Genomic DNA, 19846 nt, shown 5'->3' with positions numbered 1-19846 from the left:
TTTCAGTAGACTGAACTAACCAATTTGCTATCTAGTCATCTTTTCCAAAGAAGATTCAATGTCTTCAGTTGAAAGATACACATTGCTGTTGTGGCCTGCCATTTGTCATAATTTAATTTTTTTTTTTTTAATATTTGCAAGAGTAAGGGTCAAAGTAAGTTGTCATGAAGTGGGCCCCATTGCATTGAAAGTACCCTGATGTCAGCAATGTTTAAAAAGGACACGTTTTCACAGAGAACTTATAACACACAATTCTTCATTCAGAACGTTGGTAAACAGACGAAATATATATCAATGCTTACTAAGATATTCGTCAAGATTATCAGTGTTATTAATGACAAAATATTCAGCTGGCATTTTTTTTTTTTTTTTAAGACAGTGACCTAACAGTTTTGCTAAACATTTGGAAAGATATGCTGGGAAATTTGTTATGCCTTGGACAACTATGTACAGAGACATCTCCTTTGTGAATTTTGTGAGATCCCATAAAGGTGTGGCAGAAGAGGATAGAGAGAGATCATTGCCAATTTAGTCTCCACTAAATTTTTTTTCAATTTTAACGAGGTTGTTAGTACAGTTTCATAATTACCTAGTGGGGTCATGGTTCAGTATGAAATGTATATATACAAGTGAAGAAGCCGTTTCATCTTGCAGTCAAATTCACTCACGTCAAGGATGGATGTAGACCTCTATTAGCTGGTAGGATAATTATTCATAATCAAATTCCTGACATGTACCCTCAAGGGGTGTACAGGATATGATAGTACTACATGAAAAATTTACATCATTACTAACTTCCTATCTACATTCCTCCAAATCAGTCTGTTACTTGTCAAGACTCCAACATTATCATATCTTATATTTCTATCGTCTAAGGCACTTTGTACCGTATCAATCCACCTATATCTTGGTCTTCCTCTGGGTCGTTTTCTGCCAAACTGGCAGAGAACAGTTTATTTAAGTTATTTTATTTAAGTGACTACCACCTGAGATTAGCTCTGCAGACATTCCTGGATTCTAACAATGTCAAGTTCTTTCCTAATATCCTCTTTTTTAATATGATATTGCCATTGATGCCATCTGTTCATGCCTCTAATCTTTTCTCAGTACTCTCATATCTGAGGTCTCCAGTCTTTGGTCAAGTGTTTTCCTTCTGATCCAGCTCTCAGATCCATAAGTTAAAACTGGTTTGAACACTGTCTTGTATACAGCTGTTTCGATTACTCTCTCTTATTCTATATAAATTTATTCAATTGACTTCCTACCATACCAGCTGTGTTGATTCTGTTGTCTATTTCCATATTTAATTTACCATCTACACTAAAAATCGTGCCTAAGTAGCTGAAATGTTTTACTTGTTCCACAGGTTCCCCGTTCACAACACAGTTGACATTTTCAACAATTTTACCTATTTTCATTGTCTTTTTATTGCTGTCCTTCATACCATATCTATTACAACAGTTATTCAATTTAATCAGTGAATCTTGCAAACTTGTAGCAGATTTATTTAGAAGTATAACATCGTCTGCATAAATCAAAGATCTCCAATTCTGATATCATGTTTAATACCACTTTCCTTCATAATGTGATGCATGTAGATAATGAACAACAGAGGGGATAATGTACATCCTTGTCTGACACCAGATTTAACATTAAACCATCTTCCTGTACTTCCTTCAATTCTAACTGCTGACTTACAACTCAAATAAAGACTAAGTATTGCTTGATATAATGCCCCATTGACACCATATAACTGTAGCGTATTGAATAGCTTCTCTCCTGGCACCTTGTCATATGCCATTTCCAGATCGACAAAACTTAAATATAGATCTTTGTTATATTCCCATGATTTCTCAACTATTTGTCGTAAAGTGAAGATCTGATCCTGATAGCTCTATTTGGCCTGAATCCAGCTTGTTCTTCAACAATTCTTCTCAACCATTTCTCAAGTATACTTGCATAGATCTTACCAGGAACACTCAGTAGGGAAATACCTCTGTAATTCTAACATTCAGTTTTATTTCCCTTTTTATATATGGGTACTATTAGAGCTCTACTCCAATCATCGGGAATTTGTCTCTCTGTCCAGGCTTTCTGAACTATGCAATGTAAGACTTTTATACCACCATACTTCAGCATTTCTGGTCGAATATCATCTACTCCTGCTGCCTTTCCACATTTCAAGCCTTTGATGGCTTTTTCTACTTCAAGTATGGATATGTATTCCTGACTGTATGCCTATTGAGTTTTTTTTACCACTGTGCTATCACTGCTTGTTTCATTTAGCAATTTTTCAAAGTAATTACTCCATACTTCAAGTATATCTTTTTCTCCTGTTTTAATTTCACCTTTATCATCTCTAACTCCTTTTACAGCACTCTTTCCTCCATTTCTAAGCTTCAACAACCTCCAGGATATCTTACCACCTTCTTGATATTTATTTTCTATGTTCTTGCCAAAGTCCTGCCATGACTTTTGTTTAGCTAGTTTTACACAGTGTTTAAGCTTTCTTACTTTCCTTCACTGCCTCTTTAACTTCCTGTGTCCACCATGGAGTTCTTATCCTTGCAGACAACCTCACCACATGCCTTCTCTGACTGAATCAATGTTTTCTTCTGAGCTTGCCACTGAATCTCCAAGGTTTGATTCCTGTTCTCAAACTCTTTCTTTCATTTTTTCTTGAATAATGTTTGTATATTTCAGTCTACAGTTCACATCTGAGAGCTGCTCAACTTTTATTTGCTTTAAAACTTTCTTACATGTTATTCTTTTGAATATGAAATTCAGTTTTATCCTGCTGAAGACTAAATGGTGATCACTTCCAATTTCAAATCCTCTGTACACTCTGGTGTCCTGCATCAGGAAGAAAACATCACTATCAACAATAACATAGTCGATGTTATTGTTGACATTCTTATGTTGGAACATTGTGTTAATAATAACGAGTCCATGTCCTGAGCAGAAATCCAACAGGTATTTGCCATTATTATTAGCTTTGCTCTTTTCTCCAATTTTCCCAAAATATTTTTGTATGTCTGACAATCATTTCCTATTCTGCTATTTAGATCCCCAACAAGGACCAATTTTTCCTTTTTCATTGTGTCAGTTGCTTTTTCTAAAGCATCAAAAAATTCCTCCATTTCTACCTTATTAAACCTTCTGTGGGACCATAGGCACAAATAAGTCTCATTGTCCAATTCCCCATTCTGATATTAGCCCACATCACTCCTTGAGACTGCCTGCCATTCAAGAAGATTAGCCTCGTATTTTGTGTTGAATACTATGGCTACTCCTTTTCCTTGATTGTCATTTCCTGAATACAATATTTTGTATTCATTGCTCAGAAAGATCTCACCAGTTTGTCTTTTTTGTTTCAGTCACCCCTATTATGTCGATCTGGTACTTATCTAATTCTTCAGCTAGCTCCATTTCTTTGCCATTCAGGCTTCTTATGTTGATAGTACTGATCTTTAACTCTGGTGATGTTGAGTTGGGGTGTGCTTTCAGATTTGTTCAAGTAGCCAACTTTTCGCTGTTCACCCTGGTTCCCTGGTGAAAATAACGGGCACCTTGTTTAACTGGGCGACGCCCCAGCCGGCATGAAATTTTGTCATGTACCATCATTTTGTATATTGGTTTAAGCCAATAAAAATACAATTTGGTCGGCTAAATCCCAAATTGCCAGCCTATCCTCGTTCGTTCAGTATCCAGGTAAATACCCAAACAGAGTGCACCACGAGAAGGCGAGGATTGGACATTAGGTCAGAAGCCCTGGTCGGTTCTCCATGTTCCTTTAAAGACTGTGGAGGTCTCTTCTCAGTTATACAGCTTTGACCCTTAAGCACCCTAGGATAATTATTTAGATGTTCCATTCTTGAGTGCTGATCTCTGGTGCAGTAAGATTGTCTGCTACAAATTTCACTAGATTAATTAAGAGAGCCAATTTTAAAAATGAGCATGCAGAAGCAGGTTTCTGATGAACTAAGAAGATGGTTGCTTGTTCAGTATTTTTGGAATAAGGTGGTGTAGGCTCTTAGGGCTTATTCTGAAAATATATAATATAATAATCAAATTTATAATCTTCATTATCATATCCTGGTACTAATATAATTAGTGGTTTTCTGTATACATTTTTTTGTTCTAAATTTGGTCTATGATTTGTCGGGGCAGCAGTACAGTCATCTCTTCTTTTCTGAGGCACTGTTAATAATATCCATTTTAAAATTTTATATCAGTTATTAATCTTGATCTTAGTATTTTTTTTGCTACAAATATATGCCTTACTAACTTTTCCTTCATCAACCAGTGTGAGAATGCAATTCTGTTCATTTAAGACCTAAATGGTTTGAAAAAAGTATGTTTGGTCTCTAGACCAAATTACTTAACTGTCTCTGATCCTTATCCCAGCTACAGTACTAAATGTACAGTAGGTTTAGGATTCATCATAGTATTGGTTGGGATTCACATAAACAAAAATAGCCACTGTAGAATAGCTGTTATCACCCTTGAATATTAATAATTTCCTTTGTAATAGTTTTTTGAGGCACCACTAGATAAAATATATGTACATACTAAACAGATTATTGATATGAGTAACCAATATTTTTTTTTTTTTTTTATCTAAAACTTATAAATCTTCAGTATAAGTGACAATGATAAAAAAATAAATTTATTTGATAAGAGATGATTCCCATGTTAGTGGATAATCTAGTAGATAAGTTTGTTACAGTTGTTTACAATTAACAAGGATCAGGATGTTCCTAAAGTTTTAGGAAGGAAAATGTCATTCTAGTTAATGATAGAATAGTGTGGTAGAATAAATGAAGTCTTCAACCAGATGAGTCTATGGTGAGTATTGATTCCATGTTGAGCATTTCAGAATTTTCAGGTTAAAAAAAAAATAGAGAGAGACTTAGGTCTATACTACAACTTAGCTCAATTGTAGTATAGACCTTTAGTTGGAATGACCGGAGTTCAAATCCCATCTAGGACTAAGCTTTATTTTGGTGCTTTTCAACAAACGGCAATTGTTAGCTAGTCTTATAGAAAAGTAAGAAGGTTTTCTTTCCAGAAACTCTTATTTTTCATCCTGCAAAATAGAATGAAAATCTGGGAAGAAAATGCAATTATAGCCATAGCAGACAGGGTTAACTGCCCTATCATAAATAGTATCATGTGTCTAAGCAGCTGAGTTATTTAGCTGTGACAGATCATTAAGCCCAACATAAAAGAGAAGATGAGAGAATGTAAAATTGATGTTCGCTCTTCTCAACAGAAGATCCTATTTGTTCAAAATAGGACAGAAGAAATCTGGTAAAAACATGAATGAGGAGAAAGAAGATTATTTTTGTTTGGTTGAAGGCAAGAGAAGAGTTTAACAGTAAAGAAAGCAAGCACCAATTTATTTCATTAGGTTCACTGAAATTGGTTCAGAGATTCCAGCAGTATGGGATTGGGACTACATAGGTTGGAGATCTTAGGAACAAGTATTTGTGTGTATTACTAACTGAATTTTCTTTTGGACTGAAGCTGTTCTGCTGCATAATGATTAAAAAAAAAAGGAATGGGAGTAACCAATAAGAGTGCCTAAGAGCCACAACAGAAACTTCTATCTACCACTTAGTGAAGTCAATACAGCCAGCAATTGGTACTAACATACCCTTTTTGGATGTTGTTTTCTGTCTCTTTAGCCCAGCAATATGCATTCATCTGCTGTTAAAGGGAGGGGTGGGGAAAGTGGGAGTAAAGTAATGTGGGGGGAATTATTTGAAAAAACCCAGTTTTTTATATGTATATTATTAAGAGTGGGTAGAGAGCATTTGGGAGGGGGCTGAGAGAAGGATCTGAAGATAAAAATTTTTTGGGGGGGGAAGAGGAGGGATTGATGGGAAAAAGTTAGGGGTGGGAGTAACGGGGTGCGAGCCGTTTCAACAGTGTGTCATCTTCGGAACTCATGGGGGAAGTGGAGGCTATGCCATGTTGACTAGGTGTTTCCGTCTGTTGTCTCCTATGGGTTGGAGTCTTGACCTAATTTTTATGTCATGGAGCCTCAGCTCAGATTATGTAGGGTCGGTGGACGTTTATCAAGTTTGTCACATTTTATGGCTATCATTTCCGATTTTCCAAGCATTGTTTCATTGTCTTATATGTCTAATATTATTGCCTTGTCGATTTGCAGAGTATGTTTCTGTTCAAGGGCGTGGACTGCTATTTAATTTTTTCCTGTACTTTGTATCCTGTTTTTCTTTTTGTTGTTGCATTTTTTATTGATTAAATGTTCTGGAATAGGGATGTTACAGTCACAAAAGTGTTCATAAAGACCTGATAGTAGAACCTGTGTAGGTGATGGTCTTTTTGGCAAGGAAATTTATAAACAGCATTGTGGTGTTCTAATATGTCTTTGTTCATTAGTAGTGTTAGCATTGTGTTATTGTATTTCTTTGTGCTATTAATAGTCTATTTTAGAGGAGTAACATGGGAATTTTCCCAGAAAAAATACCTACCTATTATAAAATCATACTATTGCTAAGCTTTGTATATACACCATCTGTCCAAAAAGAAACCGAACTTTTCAAAAATAGAAGAAACTAGTGGCGCTACCTGTTGTATCTTTTTGTTGTCGAAAGCAGCAACCTTCATTAGTGTTGTGTCAACTGTTTATAACAGTTCATTAGAAGCCAAGTTATAGTGCCAAGAGTGACAGTGTGTTTTGACGAACGGTCGGAAAACGAGTTCAAACAGAGAGCTGCGATTGCTTTTGTGTTAAACTTGGTAATGGTTTTACCAAAACGCATCAAATGTTTCAAAAAGCATACGGTGATGAATGCTTATCCCGTACTCAAGTTTATGAGTGGTTTAAGTGATTTCAAAGTGGTCGTGAGATGCTTGAGGATGACGAAAAGCCGGGCCATCCAAAAACTGGATGGAGCAAAGTTAACATCCAAAAAAGTGTGCGATTTCAAAGAAAACCCGAAATTGTCTGTGGGATTGATTGAAGATGAATTGGGGAATCCAAAATCAACTGTGCACAACATTTTGACCAAGAGTTTGGACCTTCATAAATTGAATTCGCGATTTGTTCCCCACAAGTTGACCGACAACCAAAAAATGTATCGAATTGAACACTGCAAGGACCTCATTAAAACTTGTAAGGACTCAAACTTCCTTGAAATGATCATTACTGGGGACGAAACGTGGTGTTTTCAGTATGAGCCCGAAACAAAGTGCCAGAGTGTTGAATGGAGACCACCAGAAAAGGGGCATCCGAAAAAAAGTTGCTTGGAGAAGTCATGCTGATTTGTTTCTACGATTCCAAGGGCATTCGTTCCACCTGGCCAAACGGTCAATGGTGAGTTTTATCTTGAAGCAATTAATAGCGAGAATTTGTCGCGTACAGCATGAATATCGTGACGACTTACTGTTTGTCAAAACGCACTGTCACTATAACTCTGCTTCTAATGAAACAAATGTTAAACAGTTGACACAACACTAATGAAGGTTGCTGCTTTCAATAGCAAAAAGATACAACAGGTACTGCCACTAGTTTTCTATTTTCGAAAAGTTTGGTTTCTTTTTGGACAGAGGGTGTACTTCACTAAATGCAGACACTAACTTATGTAATGCAAATTTTCAAAAGCATTTTTTTTTTTTTTTACTTGAAATAAGATATCAACAATTGGGACTTTCTATACCATTATAACAGTTCATAAGTACAAATAAATTATCTGAGACCTCCAGGGAGTTGAGGATTCATTAACACTAGATGCACTCATTACCCTTAAAGGCAAACTATTCCACTCACTGCTCAGCAAGAGAAAAACCTAGCTCTTACCACTTTCTTGACCACAAACTTAACTTCCATGAATGCCCCCATATTCTCTTCCCACCTTCATATAATGAAAAAATTTCAGACAATATCTTATAACATTCATTCAGAATGTTTATAGGCTTCTATCATATCACCCCTCTTTCTCTTGTTAACTAATCTAATCCACATATTTGCAGCCATCCTCACAATCTAAATCCCATAATCCAGATATAATTTTTGTAGTCCTTCTTTGCACCCTTTCCAAAGCTTCTTTATCCCCTTAGAACCTAGGACCAAATCTGCACACAATCTAAGTGCAGTCTTCTCAAGACATTATAAAGAGTGAAAATAACTTATCCTTACATGTCAGGGTTTGCTCCAACATCACAATTATCCTCTGAGTTGTATTTGCAACTTTTGCTATGTGGCCTTTGAACTTCAAATTCCTATCCACCATTACACCCCCCTACTCTCAGTTTCTTGTAACATAACCTCACTAATATAACATGCTGCTGGAAATCTCATTACCAAACTGCATAACTTTACACTAACATTAAACTGATAGCCATTTTTGTTTGCCCAAATTTCCAGCCTACTAAAATCATTTTGTAAGTGTTGGATATCAGTAGCATCCCTGATTACCCTGCCTATCTTTGCATCATCAGCAAAGAACTGCACATCTCCTGTTAGATCCTTCCTAATGTCATTAATGTATAGATTGAACAATGGCCCAAGGACTGAACCCTGAGATACACCATAGTCACCTTAAATATGGCAAATTCACACCTACCATATACTAATTTTTGATATCTGTTTGTCAACCATCCCGCTGATCCAAGTCAAGAGTTGGTATTCCAATCCCATATTCTCCAGTTTATGAAACTGGCCTTTTTCATGTGGCATCCTATCAAATGCCTTAGCAAAATCCAACATTATCATAGTGTATCCATTCCCTTTATCCAACTCGGCCATAACATTGTTATAAAATATAAGCAAATTGCTAAAACACGACCTTCCTTTAGTAGATTCATGCTGCTCCTTGGAGTATAGCTTATTTATCCACCCATTTCTGTATGCAAGTTCTTACCAACTTCTCTAAAATCTTCACTACCACACCAGAGATACTGATAAGTTGGTAGCTAGACACATCAGTTTTTGCACCGCTAATGGAATGAGCTGAGATCAGGAATTACAAAAAAAAAGAAAAAGAAACTGGCAGGCCATTAAGAGAAGAGTTCCCACCTGATGTGTAAGACCACCCAGTAGTGTAAACATGTTAATAGGATTACTATCACATGTTACATGAGTTCAGCTAAGAGGATTTGAGACTACCTGAAATTCTAAGAAAATTAGAAGTGATACTTTACAAGCAGTTGGGATTTGAGTACATGGTGAGCACCAATTATTATAAGATATAAAAATCATTTGAAAATTATATGTTAAACATTTATTTAGCTGTTAATGAAATTGGTAGCACAGCATTCCTTTGAATTGAAGTGGAGTAGCTTGCCTACAAATCACTGCTCTCTGGCCAGTTTGCATGTTCTCAGGAATGAAAAACCCAAGTTCAAGGAAAATTAAAAACTTGTCACCTCCATGATACTGGCTAACTCTTCATTAATTAAAATCCTATTAAAGATCATTGCAAAGATTAAAACCCAGGTCTTCCCAAACAGAAGGATATGTACTGCAATGGCCTCAAATGAAGATCTTTGTCTGCTTGTTAATATAAGTTAATTTTTCATGTTTGGTATCAGCAAGCCAGTTTGTAATTCTTGGCAACAACTTCAGATAACATTTTTGTATCTAAAATACGGGTTTTGTATAGGCCCAAATGCTGATGCTCAATTTTCATGACTGTCATGGTGCATTGCCCCCCCCCCCTTTTTTTTTTCAAGAACAATAACAGTGTCTCGAAGTTTATGGATAATTTTAAAAATATTCTGCATTAAAACAACCAAAAGAAAGGTGAAAAAGAGGACTCAGAAATAACCATGATACATTCAGATAATCTGATTTGTTACCTACATAGGTAACATATATTCATGAAAAATACAACAGAATGTAATATCACAGTTCATTTTAGCATAATTCTCTCGGAACATTTTTATTAAAACTTAAAAATGCAAAGCACAGCTTATTCCACTATTAAAAAAAATTATACTTTTAAATCTTCATTCTGATTTATAGATCCAAAGGATGAATGGGTTTGGTTTTCTTCATCTTTAGAAATAATCTTTTTCTCTTCATTAGATGTATCTGGTTCACTAGAATTGCTTTCTATAACATGATCCACATTTACGTGTTTTTGTTTCAGTATAATGTTGTTCAACAAGACAGGACGTATTAAGATATCATTATAAAGACACATTCCAATTATTAATATAAAAAATCCCACAAGTTGAATCCAGCTGAAGGTTTGCCACCCAACGGCAAGGCTAAAAATCCAAATTACTAATGTTCGAACACTGTCTAATACCATTCTGGTTGTTGCACTAATTTCTTTAGTAACACTGATACCAGCAAAGTTGAAGAAAGCAATACTGATGATTGTTCCTGTAAAAATGAAATGTTTATTAAAGATTTTTTTTTTAATTAGCAGTCAAAATATTTTTAGTGAAATAACATTTGTACTTCATGAAAAACAAACCTTGAATTTAGTATGATGAAAGTGGAATTATCATAAAGGTAATTCCAGCTATGTAAAAGTAGCATGTATTCTAGGATTATGAAATTACATTGCAAGTATACATTTAATTTATTATTGGTATAATCAGTGACAGCAAGAATGTCAGTTCATTTATTTTTTTATGATACATTATATTGAATGTGATGAGAAACTATCTACAGTCACTCAGTTTAACAAAAGGCTGAAGTCAGTTGCTCAGTCTCTCATTTGGTAGGCCGGTCACAAAACTGATCAGACTTGCAACTTTTCTAAATACAAAGTGGCAGAGTAAATTATTTGCTTCTATAGACAAAGAAGAAGTGATTTTATTGCATGACAAAGTGGATTTTCTGGTAGAAAATGATGAAAAGGAATTTGAATAGATCATTTTGCAGCTATAGCACAAAAGTGTCATTTAAGTAATGTCATCGGATTATACTTTTGTCAATTCAAAAGCATCTTAGCATGCAAAATACAATGTTCATGTTAGTTCATGCACAAGATAAAGTTGCTCCCTGGAGATCCATTAAAAAAAATACAAAAGAAACAATATATGCCACAAAAGAATATATCCGAGTTATTTGGATCATGAAATATACAGAATGATGTCTTTCATCTTGAAAACTAGAGATTCCAATCACATTTTCAAGAAATCTGAGGAGGTCACCTGGGCAGGTTTCGTTAGAAATTCAAATTCAGCTGCATGGATATTGTCAGTCAATATCTGAATGGTAGTAATTCAGGATACCGATCAAAAGATCTAAGCTATTCAAGTATTTACTAAATATAAACAAGTGTTTAATTTCTAAATCTGCACACTGCTTGCCATATAGTTTGGTTTATCTCAAGATGAACATAGGATTTATATATTTCTTGTAGTTTTTGCATTTAGTAATCATCATCATGAACCATGGTCTCACTGCCCATTGGTGTCTGATGCCTCCTTCACTATCTTCTTTCACCTTTTTTTGTCCAGTGCAAATTGTCACAGTTTCTGTAAACCCATTTCACACCAGTCCTTTATGTAGTCTATCCATTCTCTGTATAGTCCACCTCTTCTGTTTAAGCCATCCATAATACTAAACATGGATGTATTTATCTTGGTCCTCACTCATTCTGCAGATGTGTCCAAGTAATTGCAGCTTCAGTTGTATAATCTTCTGCATTAGATTCTCCTTTGATTGTATCTTCTGATAGAGCTCTTCATTTGTGATTTTCTGTACCCATCCTATTCTTAGAATCTTCCTGTAAGAAGTTCTTTCAAGTGCCAAAATTCTTTTTCTTGATTCCTTATTACCCACATTTCAGATGCATACAGTACACTGCTAAAGATACACGATTCTAATACTTAGTTTCATTTGCAGACTGATTGCTTTACTTTTCCAGATGTTATCCATGGCTTTCAGATTTTTTCTTCCCTTTACAATCCTGATGTTTATTTCTTTCTTCTCTCTCTCTCTTTAACAGTCCAAGTCATATGTCATTTTACTTCTCCAAAATGAGTTGTTCTACATTTTCTATATCAATTCCATCCACTTTGTATGGAAGTTGTATTTTTTGTTTCATGTTCTTCTCACCAAATACCATTGTCTTTATTTTTACCAAGTTTATAACAAGTCCAAATCTCTTTCCTTCCTCATTTAACAGTTTGAGTGTTTTGTGGTTCTCTTTTGTCTTCTTCAATAATAACAATATCATCTGCAAATCTCAGATTGTTAATTCTCATCACATGTATTAATATTCCTTTTGCATCTTCCTTCATTTTATCTATTGCTCTTTCTAAATGTGCGATGAAAATGCTTAGTAACATTGGGTCCCCCTGTCTAGTGCCTCTGCTTGTTCTGAACCATTTCCAAATCATTTAACTGCTGCAACTGCATTCTTGTAAACATCTTTTAATATAGCTATTAGTTTTCTGTCAATTCCATAGATGCCTTCTGAAAATCAATGAAGCAAGTATATATGTTTTTATTTTTTCTCCTAGCTTTCTCTGCTATTAACTGCATGTCAAAATCTGTTGAATTTTACTTCTATCTTTCCTAAATCCTGCTTGTTTGTCTGCAAGGCATGCTTTCAATTGCGTTCTCAATCTTTCTGTCAGTATCATCATCACCTTACCAAGGTGACTTGTCAAAGCAGTTGTTCAATAATTTTTGCATTCTAGCTTATTTCCTTTCTTATATTATTACTGACACCTCCAAGAAGTCCAAAGACTCATCGAGGGAGGGCATCCACTCTACAACTCAATCCACCAACTACTGCGAACCACATCGACACCAATGTTATCTACTGGCCACCACCACCACTAATATTTTATTTATTTATTTTTATAAAAACAGACAATCACAAACGTATGTCACCAATATCAATTTCACCCATTCCTTTGGCATTTCGGTGACAAAAGTATGATTATAGAAATGCACCATATTTCGTGGTTGGTGCATTTCTATAATCATACTTCTGTTACTATATTTAATAATTTCTCCAGTGATAACATCATTACCAGGACTCTTGTTTTAACCATCCTATTGCTTTTCTACCTCTCCTCTTAAAATATCCATGTCATACTCATTGCCTGGTGGTGTTATCTGCTTCAATTCTTCAATCTGTTTCTGAACTCCATCTAAATCTAGTTTTTCTTCATATAACTCACTTCAGTATCTTGTCCACCGCTGTACAATTTTATCTTTTTTCATGAATACTTTGTCTTTTTCATCTTTAATTATGACCTGTTTTGGTTGCCATCTTTTATTAATGGTTCTGATCATTTTGTATACCTCCTTAGGTATACAAAATGAATAATATAAAACAACACTATGCTCTCCATAGTGTTGTTCTATATTATTGCATTGAGCTTCTAACCATTTCATCTTATCCATTCTGACCACTTTCTTCACCTCATTTAGTAATGCGGTCTAATAATTTATCATTAATGGGCTTGGAAAATTCACATAAGTTTGCCACATTACAGTAATAAACCATATCATTAATAATTTTAGTCACATTTCTCTGAACAATTTTGTGTTCTTTTCTCTCTCAACCTAACCACATGATTATATCGATTCCTCTGGAGTCATGATTGCCACATTAAATTGAAACATTAAGAAATGTTTGGTTTTACATCTTAAAAAAATTTTAAGTGCAAGTTAAATAATAATAATAGAACTTAGGATACAACCAAACATTGTGTTTAGAATGGAATCTTTTTGATATACACTATTGGGAATGTATGTAAAAATTTCATACAGCTAAAAGTAACAATTTCCCAAACTTGTGGAATAGAAAGACATAACTACTTAGGTATGGCTAACATAGTAGTGTTTCAGCACTTTCTTTGAATAAACATGCATATTTATAAGTGCATGGCAAATGGCATGCATTTCCATGACAAGCCAGTCTGATTTATGGGACTCAATAAGTTGATTATGGCTCTAATATTCTTAAATATGCTTTATAATGCATCTTCGTGTTTGACTATAATAAGATAAGTTTGAGCAATACAGAAGAACTTGATAAATGCCATGTAGCAGGAATGGAGAAAGTGACTTTTTAAGAGCATATAGCAGTTGGCAGGTTTGAAGGTGGCACTGAGTTGGAATTTCTTGAGAATGTTACACATTCAGAAATAAGAAAAAAGAATTTGTCAATTCTTCTTCACTTGGAGGAGTCCATCCTCCTCCAAGTGAAGCAGAATGTCAATTTTTTTTTTTTTGGATAATTCTTAGGTTGTAACTGTTTAAAAGGGGGAGATTGGAGGACAAATTTTATGGGCTCTAGATACCAGATTTGTTAATTCTCCATCTGAAAAGGATAATGTGCTAAAGTATCATATGTATAGCAGCCTGTAAACAATGGTTTGCAGCAGCAGAGCTATCACTTTTCACATTTAATGAATACATCAAATGATATTGTTCTTGACAGCTTTTTTTCCTGAAGTAAAATTTTATTCTAGACATTTTAAAAAGGACCCCATAACTGTTACTCTGTCATTCCAAATAGAAAATGTGCCATCCATATAGCATAAGTCAAAAAGATGGTTTTGGATTAAAAAATAAAGATTTTTCTTCTAAACATTTTATCTAGAATGTTTAGTATTATTAATAGTACTAATGCTATGTTATGTAAGGAAGTCTAAATAAGGAACTCATCTTGAGTATATTTATAGCCCAAGATAGAACATTCACTTCATCTTCTGTTAATGTACAGTAAGACATTATCAATCTGTTTATCTGTGGGATGTTTATTAGCAGTTCAGAGATATATGACTCTGAACTGCTAATAAAGGCAGATGTCAACAGTTCTTTGTCCATAATAAGCCAGGTCACAAGTAGAAGCCACTTCATACATTCCTGGATGTGAAAAAGGAGAGAGTTTGTCTTTATGTGAATGGATGAGAGTTTCCATTTTGATGCATGGTTTAAAATGTGGTGCAGAGCTGATATTCATCAAGCACTCTAGATATGTTTCTGGATGTGCCCTGAATGTATGGGATGGTAACAGTTTTGCTGTAGTCTTGCATATTAGGTAATGAAAGATTTCTAGGGAACATTTAGTTTTTTTTTATTCTTTGCATATACTTTTATAGCCATTGGCTAAAAAAAAATTATTTTGTATGCCCCCTTACCTCTCTCATCTCTTAGGATGGGTTGAGCCCTCCTAATGAGCAATTAAGTATGTATTTTATGACTTAAATTCATGTGTGTTCACAAGATTAGTTTGCCTGTTCTGAGGGATGAAAAACCAGTTTCTGGGTTAAAAAAAGCCTACCTCCATATGAGACCAGCTAAATCACTTTTAGGTTGAAATAGACCGGATAAAGGTTCCTCACATCTTGGACGGGAATTGAACCCAGGTCTTTCCAACCAAAGGGCTTTGTCTATACTGATTAGGCTATGGAGGCTCTTTAGTATGATGCAAGTGAGCGAGTTCAGTGGCAAGAGCATTATCGTTAGAACATAGCTCTAAGAGTTAGTGTTTTTAGGATACCTTGTTGTTGAGCTGGATGATGTGATTGCTTGTGCATCCCCCCCCCCCAACTGATTCCACTATTTACCAAATTGTGTTTTGTGGCAAACAGTTTTTGGTCTCTAAAGATTCTGGATACCAGCAAAATAAATATTATTTTGCTTATTATTCTGTTTTGTGAATTAATACTGTCATATAAACTGACATGAACTGTCAACACATAATATATAATTCACAATATTAATAATTGCCTTTGTATTTATACCATGTCACCAATGAGAAAACAAGAACAATAGCATTCAAGAGGTCATTGTTCATGGGGGATTTTATAAGATGTAGTGTGTATGAAATGTACTCATTGCACAGAGAAAATTTATTGTGGTATGAAAGTAAGAGGGAAAGGGGGGGGTGTTGTGGATGCTTCATAAACAGGAAATGAAAGGCTTTTCAGAAGCAGAAAAATGAAATAATGAAAGTTAATGATAAGAACCATGAAATCAAGAGTGTTAATAGAAAATGGAGTTACAGGAGTAAATAATAGTGAAAGAAATGTGAAAGAGTATATAAGTGAGGTGGTTGAAATTAGCAGTAAGATAGCTTTTGCTAAAGTTATCTAGTGTATGCAGAGTGAAATGAGAATAACGTGTAGGAAGAGAAAGGAGGGCTCAAATAAAAGATGGCAATGTGAAAGTGGTGTTGAATGAATGTCAATAGTAGCCATGCATGGGGATTCAATTATTAGAGGTGTGGTTAATAAGAAGGTGCATAAGCAGTACCGTCAACAGGGTGTAGCATGGAGGTAGCCTGCCTCATGGCACGGCTTAATAAGGGCACTCGTTCAGCCATATTGCAGTAGGCGCCGTCACTATGCTAACAATTCCTGTTAGTGTAGCAAGTGCGGAAAAATGTTTTTCCAAGCTTAAACTGATTAAAAATTATTTGCGAACACCGATGACCCAAGAAAGATTGGTTGGTCTAGTAACTATATTGATAGAGGCAGACGTAGCTTATAATTTAAGTTTAGAAGATCTTATAAACAGTTTTATTGTGCAATATCCCCATAGAGCAAACATTTAATTAATATCATTATGTAATCATTTTGCATTAATGTTTCTCTTGTAATAAAAACAAAATAGCAATCTGGAGATTTCTTTATATTTTTAGGTGTGATATTTAATTGTTTGCCTCAGGGCACGATCTAATCTGGCGATGGCCCTGTGCATAAGGTTTGCTTTCCTGAGGTAGGGGGAAGTTAGATTCAGCAGAATAAAGCACTGGATTATGAGGAATATGCAAACAAGAGTTGGTAGTGGTTCACACACTGGCCACTGAATTAGAAACTTATTTAATACTGTACTGGATCTCCTTTAGCCTGAATTACAGCACATATGCTGTTTGGCATAGGTTCCACAAGGTGTTAGATTGCATCTACATCTACACTATACCAGGCATTCAGACAGGTCTTTAACTGGCTACTCAAATTTGATGGAAGATGACTTTGCTCCCAGATCTGTTTTTTTTTTTTTTTTTTTTTTTTTTTTTTTTTTTTAACGTCTCATTCATTCTCGATGGGGTTCAGATTCGGGCTTTGTAGTGGTCAGGGAAGATGGTGGAAGTAGTTGTCATGCTCTCTGAACCACTGCTGAACAGTTCTTACAGGATGGCTAGTAGCATTGTCATCCATGAAATAACCGTCACCTGCCAGATAAAAAGTCAACATTGTAGGAGAGACTTGATCAGCAAAAATATTCAGATATCTCTTGGAGGACACCCGACTTTCCAGCAATATCAAGGGACCTGTTCATGCGCCACTATGACACCACCACCAGAACTTTGAGTTGTGCTTACAAGGCAAGCTGGATTTGTTGCTTCATGGGGCTTCTGCCAAACTCTCTTATCGTTGGTACAGAACACTGTACTGTGATTTGGCCACAACTTTTTTCCAGTGTCCAGTCAGCATGTTCCTGACAGCACTGTAGACTAAGTTTCTGGTTCTTTGCAGAAACCAGTACCAATCCTCTTCAGTTCCCTGGGCATAGTTTGGTGAGATATAGGTTGGAAACAGCCTTCATTAAATGCTTTGACCAATTGCTCACAAGAAGTTCTGTTTGACGTACAGGCCTTCTCATATGAAGACTATCTCATCCCTGACACTGTAGGACCACAGTTACACCTTAGACAAGCAATGTGGGTTGTTTTTCCACTGATTGAACATCCAGGATATCTCACCATCTCAGAAACCGGTCAATTCTGCTGTTTTCAAAATTGTGGCTCCAGCCAGGCAGGCACCCACAATAAGCCCTCTGTTGAGTCCAAAAAATCCTCTTTTCTCATAGTTACTAACCATGAGAAAAGAGGTGATTATATTGATGATTACTAACCAGCAGCATTCTTAAATAGTTGCCTAGAACACATTGTGTGTGCGTATATGTATATATGCTGTGTAAGTGACGTTTACATATATCTGCATAAAGGTTTCTAATTCAGAGGCCGGTGTGTGTAGTAGGAATGAATCATTACAAGAAGAATGCAAGGATGGATATCATGAGGTTGCTATGTAACATTATGAAGAGACTGCATGTGAAGATTATGAATTTGATGTTAGCAGAGTTGTCTGTGAATGTGTGGATGAATTTGAGAAATGAATGGAGCTGTAAAAGACTAGTTACATTTAAATGATTTGGTGTGAGTCAGCTGGTGGGAGTGTTACTGCAAGAGAGAAGTAATGACTAAAGTGAATGAAAGACCTGAAGAAGCAAGAGGTGATGTGAAAGGAAAGGAGAGCTGGTCAATGAAGAGGTAAGTGGCATGAATGAAGAGAATGAGAGAAAAGGAACAAGACAGACAGGAAAATGGAGGAATAGTACTATGTGAAGAGTGGATGATATATAGGATCACACGTGTCAGTGTACAAGAATGAATTGATATGACCAGGGAGAAGGGTGGACAGATCAGAGAGATGCAAGATCAGTGACAATAGAGCAGGTGAGGGTATGGAGGAGTTCTATTCAAGAAGTGGGTCAGCGGCCAGAAATAAGCTGGTATGCAAGCTTACAAATGCCAGAAGTCTTTAAAATAAAGGAAATTAAATTGTAGAATTAAGAGAGAGAATATTAAGACCAAAAATTGTTGAAATAAGTGAGACATGGTTAGATGAGAATGGCATTCTGACAGGAATAGAGATGGAGGGATGTTATGTTGTTCATGAAAATAGATGGAAAGAAAAGAAGAGTGCTGTTGATGGTAGCAAAGATGAGTTATTCCATCTAAGGTGAAGACACAAGGAGCAAATAGTAGCAGTGATTTTAAAGCAGTATGGTGAGATGGAGGTGAACAGAATGAAATATCTAGTTGAGCGTTACTATAGACGTAATATGCAGGGCTGCAAGAAGGAAATGTGTAGGCAAATTGGTATGGCTAATAAGAAAAAGGCTATCATTATGGGCGATTTTAATTACAGTATACAGATTGGAATTAAGTGATAACAGCTGGGGGGGAATGAGTTTTTGAGGGACAACTCCACTCAGCAGTACATGGGACTCAAAGTTAATGGATTTGATTATCTCAAAGAATGTTAATTGTAAATGAGAATTCAAATCTCTCTCTCTCTCTCCAGTTGGTCAACGTGATTACTTGCATTGTAGCCAGTCAGAGGAATTTTGTGAGAAAGATATGTGGAACTATAAGGGTGGCAATTGTGACAAGCTAGGGAGACAGCTTGCAGCTATATATGGAGTGAAAAATTGGATGGAAGAGATATCAGTGCTGTTTGGAACCGGTTTTATTTAGAGAACTGTGTCAGAAGCAATGTTTGAATGCATTTCCAAGATCATGAGGTCAAAATAAGGTAGATGTGAAATGAATGAAAATGTGAGCATACAGTTTGGAAGGCAGTGGCATTATGAATGCAATACAAGATGAGTGGTAATAATCAGTTACATGGGGAGTACAAAAAGGAAGCAAGAAAGGAGACTTGCTTGGCAAGGTAATGAAAGTACAGTATGAGGCCAAAAAGAAATTCGAGGTAGTTTTTTCAATATGCAGCCAGTAGAAAAAAAAACGATTATGGAAAGATAATGGTGGAATGATAACCACTGAGGAGGATATAACAGATGTTGAATGAGCATTCATAAAAAGGTATTTCATCCTCTTGAAGGTAACATGCAGAACTTGAGCAGTAGGAAGGGAAGAACCACTGATGGAGAGTGAGTAGGAAGTATGAGGAATTGAGTAAACTTGATGGTATATCACCATGTCTGTTGAAGGAATGTTTCGGGGAGTTAACAGCATTGACATCTCTTTAACATGAGTCTGGAATTTGGGCCAGTCTAAAAGGAGTGGAAAGAAGGTAAAATTGTTCTGATTCATAGAAGTGGGCAATAAGACTAAGGCTTTGAATTACAGGA

At 35.6% G+C, this 19846-nt stretch overlaps 1 protein-coding gene across 1 annotated transcript in view; it reads right to left on the bottom strand.

Moving 5' to 3' along the window:
• Positions 1-9815: 9815 nt before the first annotated feature.
• Positions 9816-19846, bottom strand: part of LOC150094095 (solute carrier family 35 member F6-like) — a 78422-nt gene continuing 68391 nt past the window's right edge. Inside the window, exon 7 of the mRNA XM_090411997.1 lies at positions 9816-10363. Within this exon, the coding sequence (XP_090268123.1) occupies positions 9966-10363 (398 nt within the window). The 3' untranslated portion in view covers positions 9816-9965. The remainder of the gene's footprint in view (positions 10364-19846) is intronic.

Source organism: Typopeltis vanoorti, chromosome 22 (genome assembly GCF_054136105.1).
Source record: "Typopeltis vanoorti isolate ZY-2024b chromosome 22, IOZ_Tvanoo_1.0, whole genome shotgun sequence".
In the NCBI taxonomy this organism is placed as follows: domain Eukaryota; kingdom Metazoa; phylum Arthropoda; class Arachnida; order Uropygi; family Thelyphonidae; genus Typopeltis; species Typopeltis vanoorti.
The sequence above is the reverse complement of the archived record's forward strand: the minus strand, read 5'-3'. Positions and strand labels throughout refer to the sequence as shown.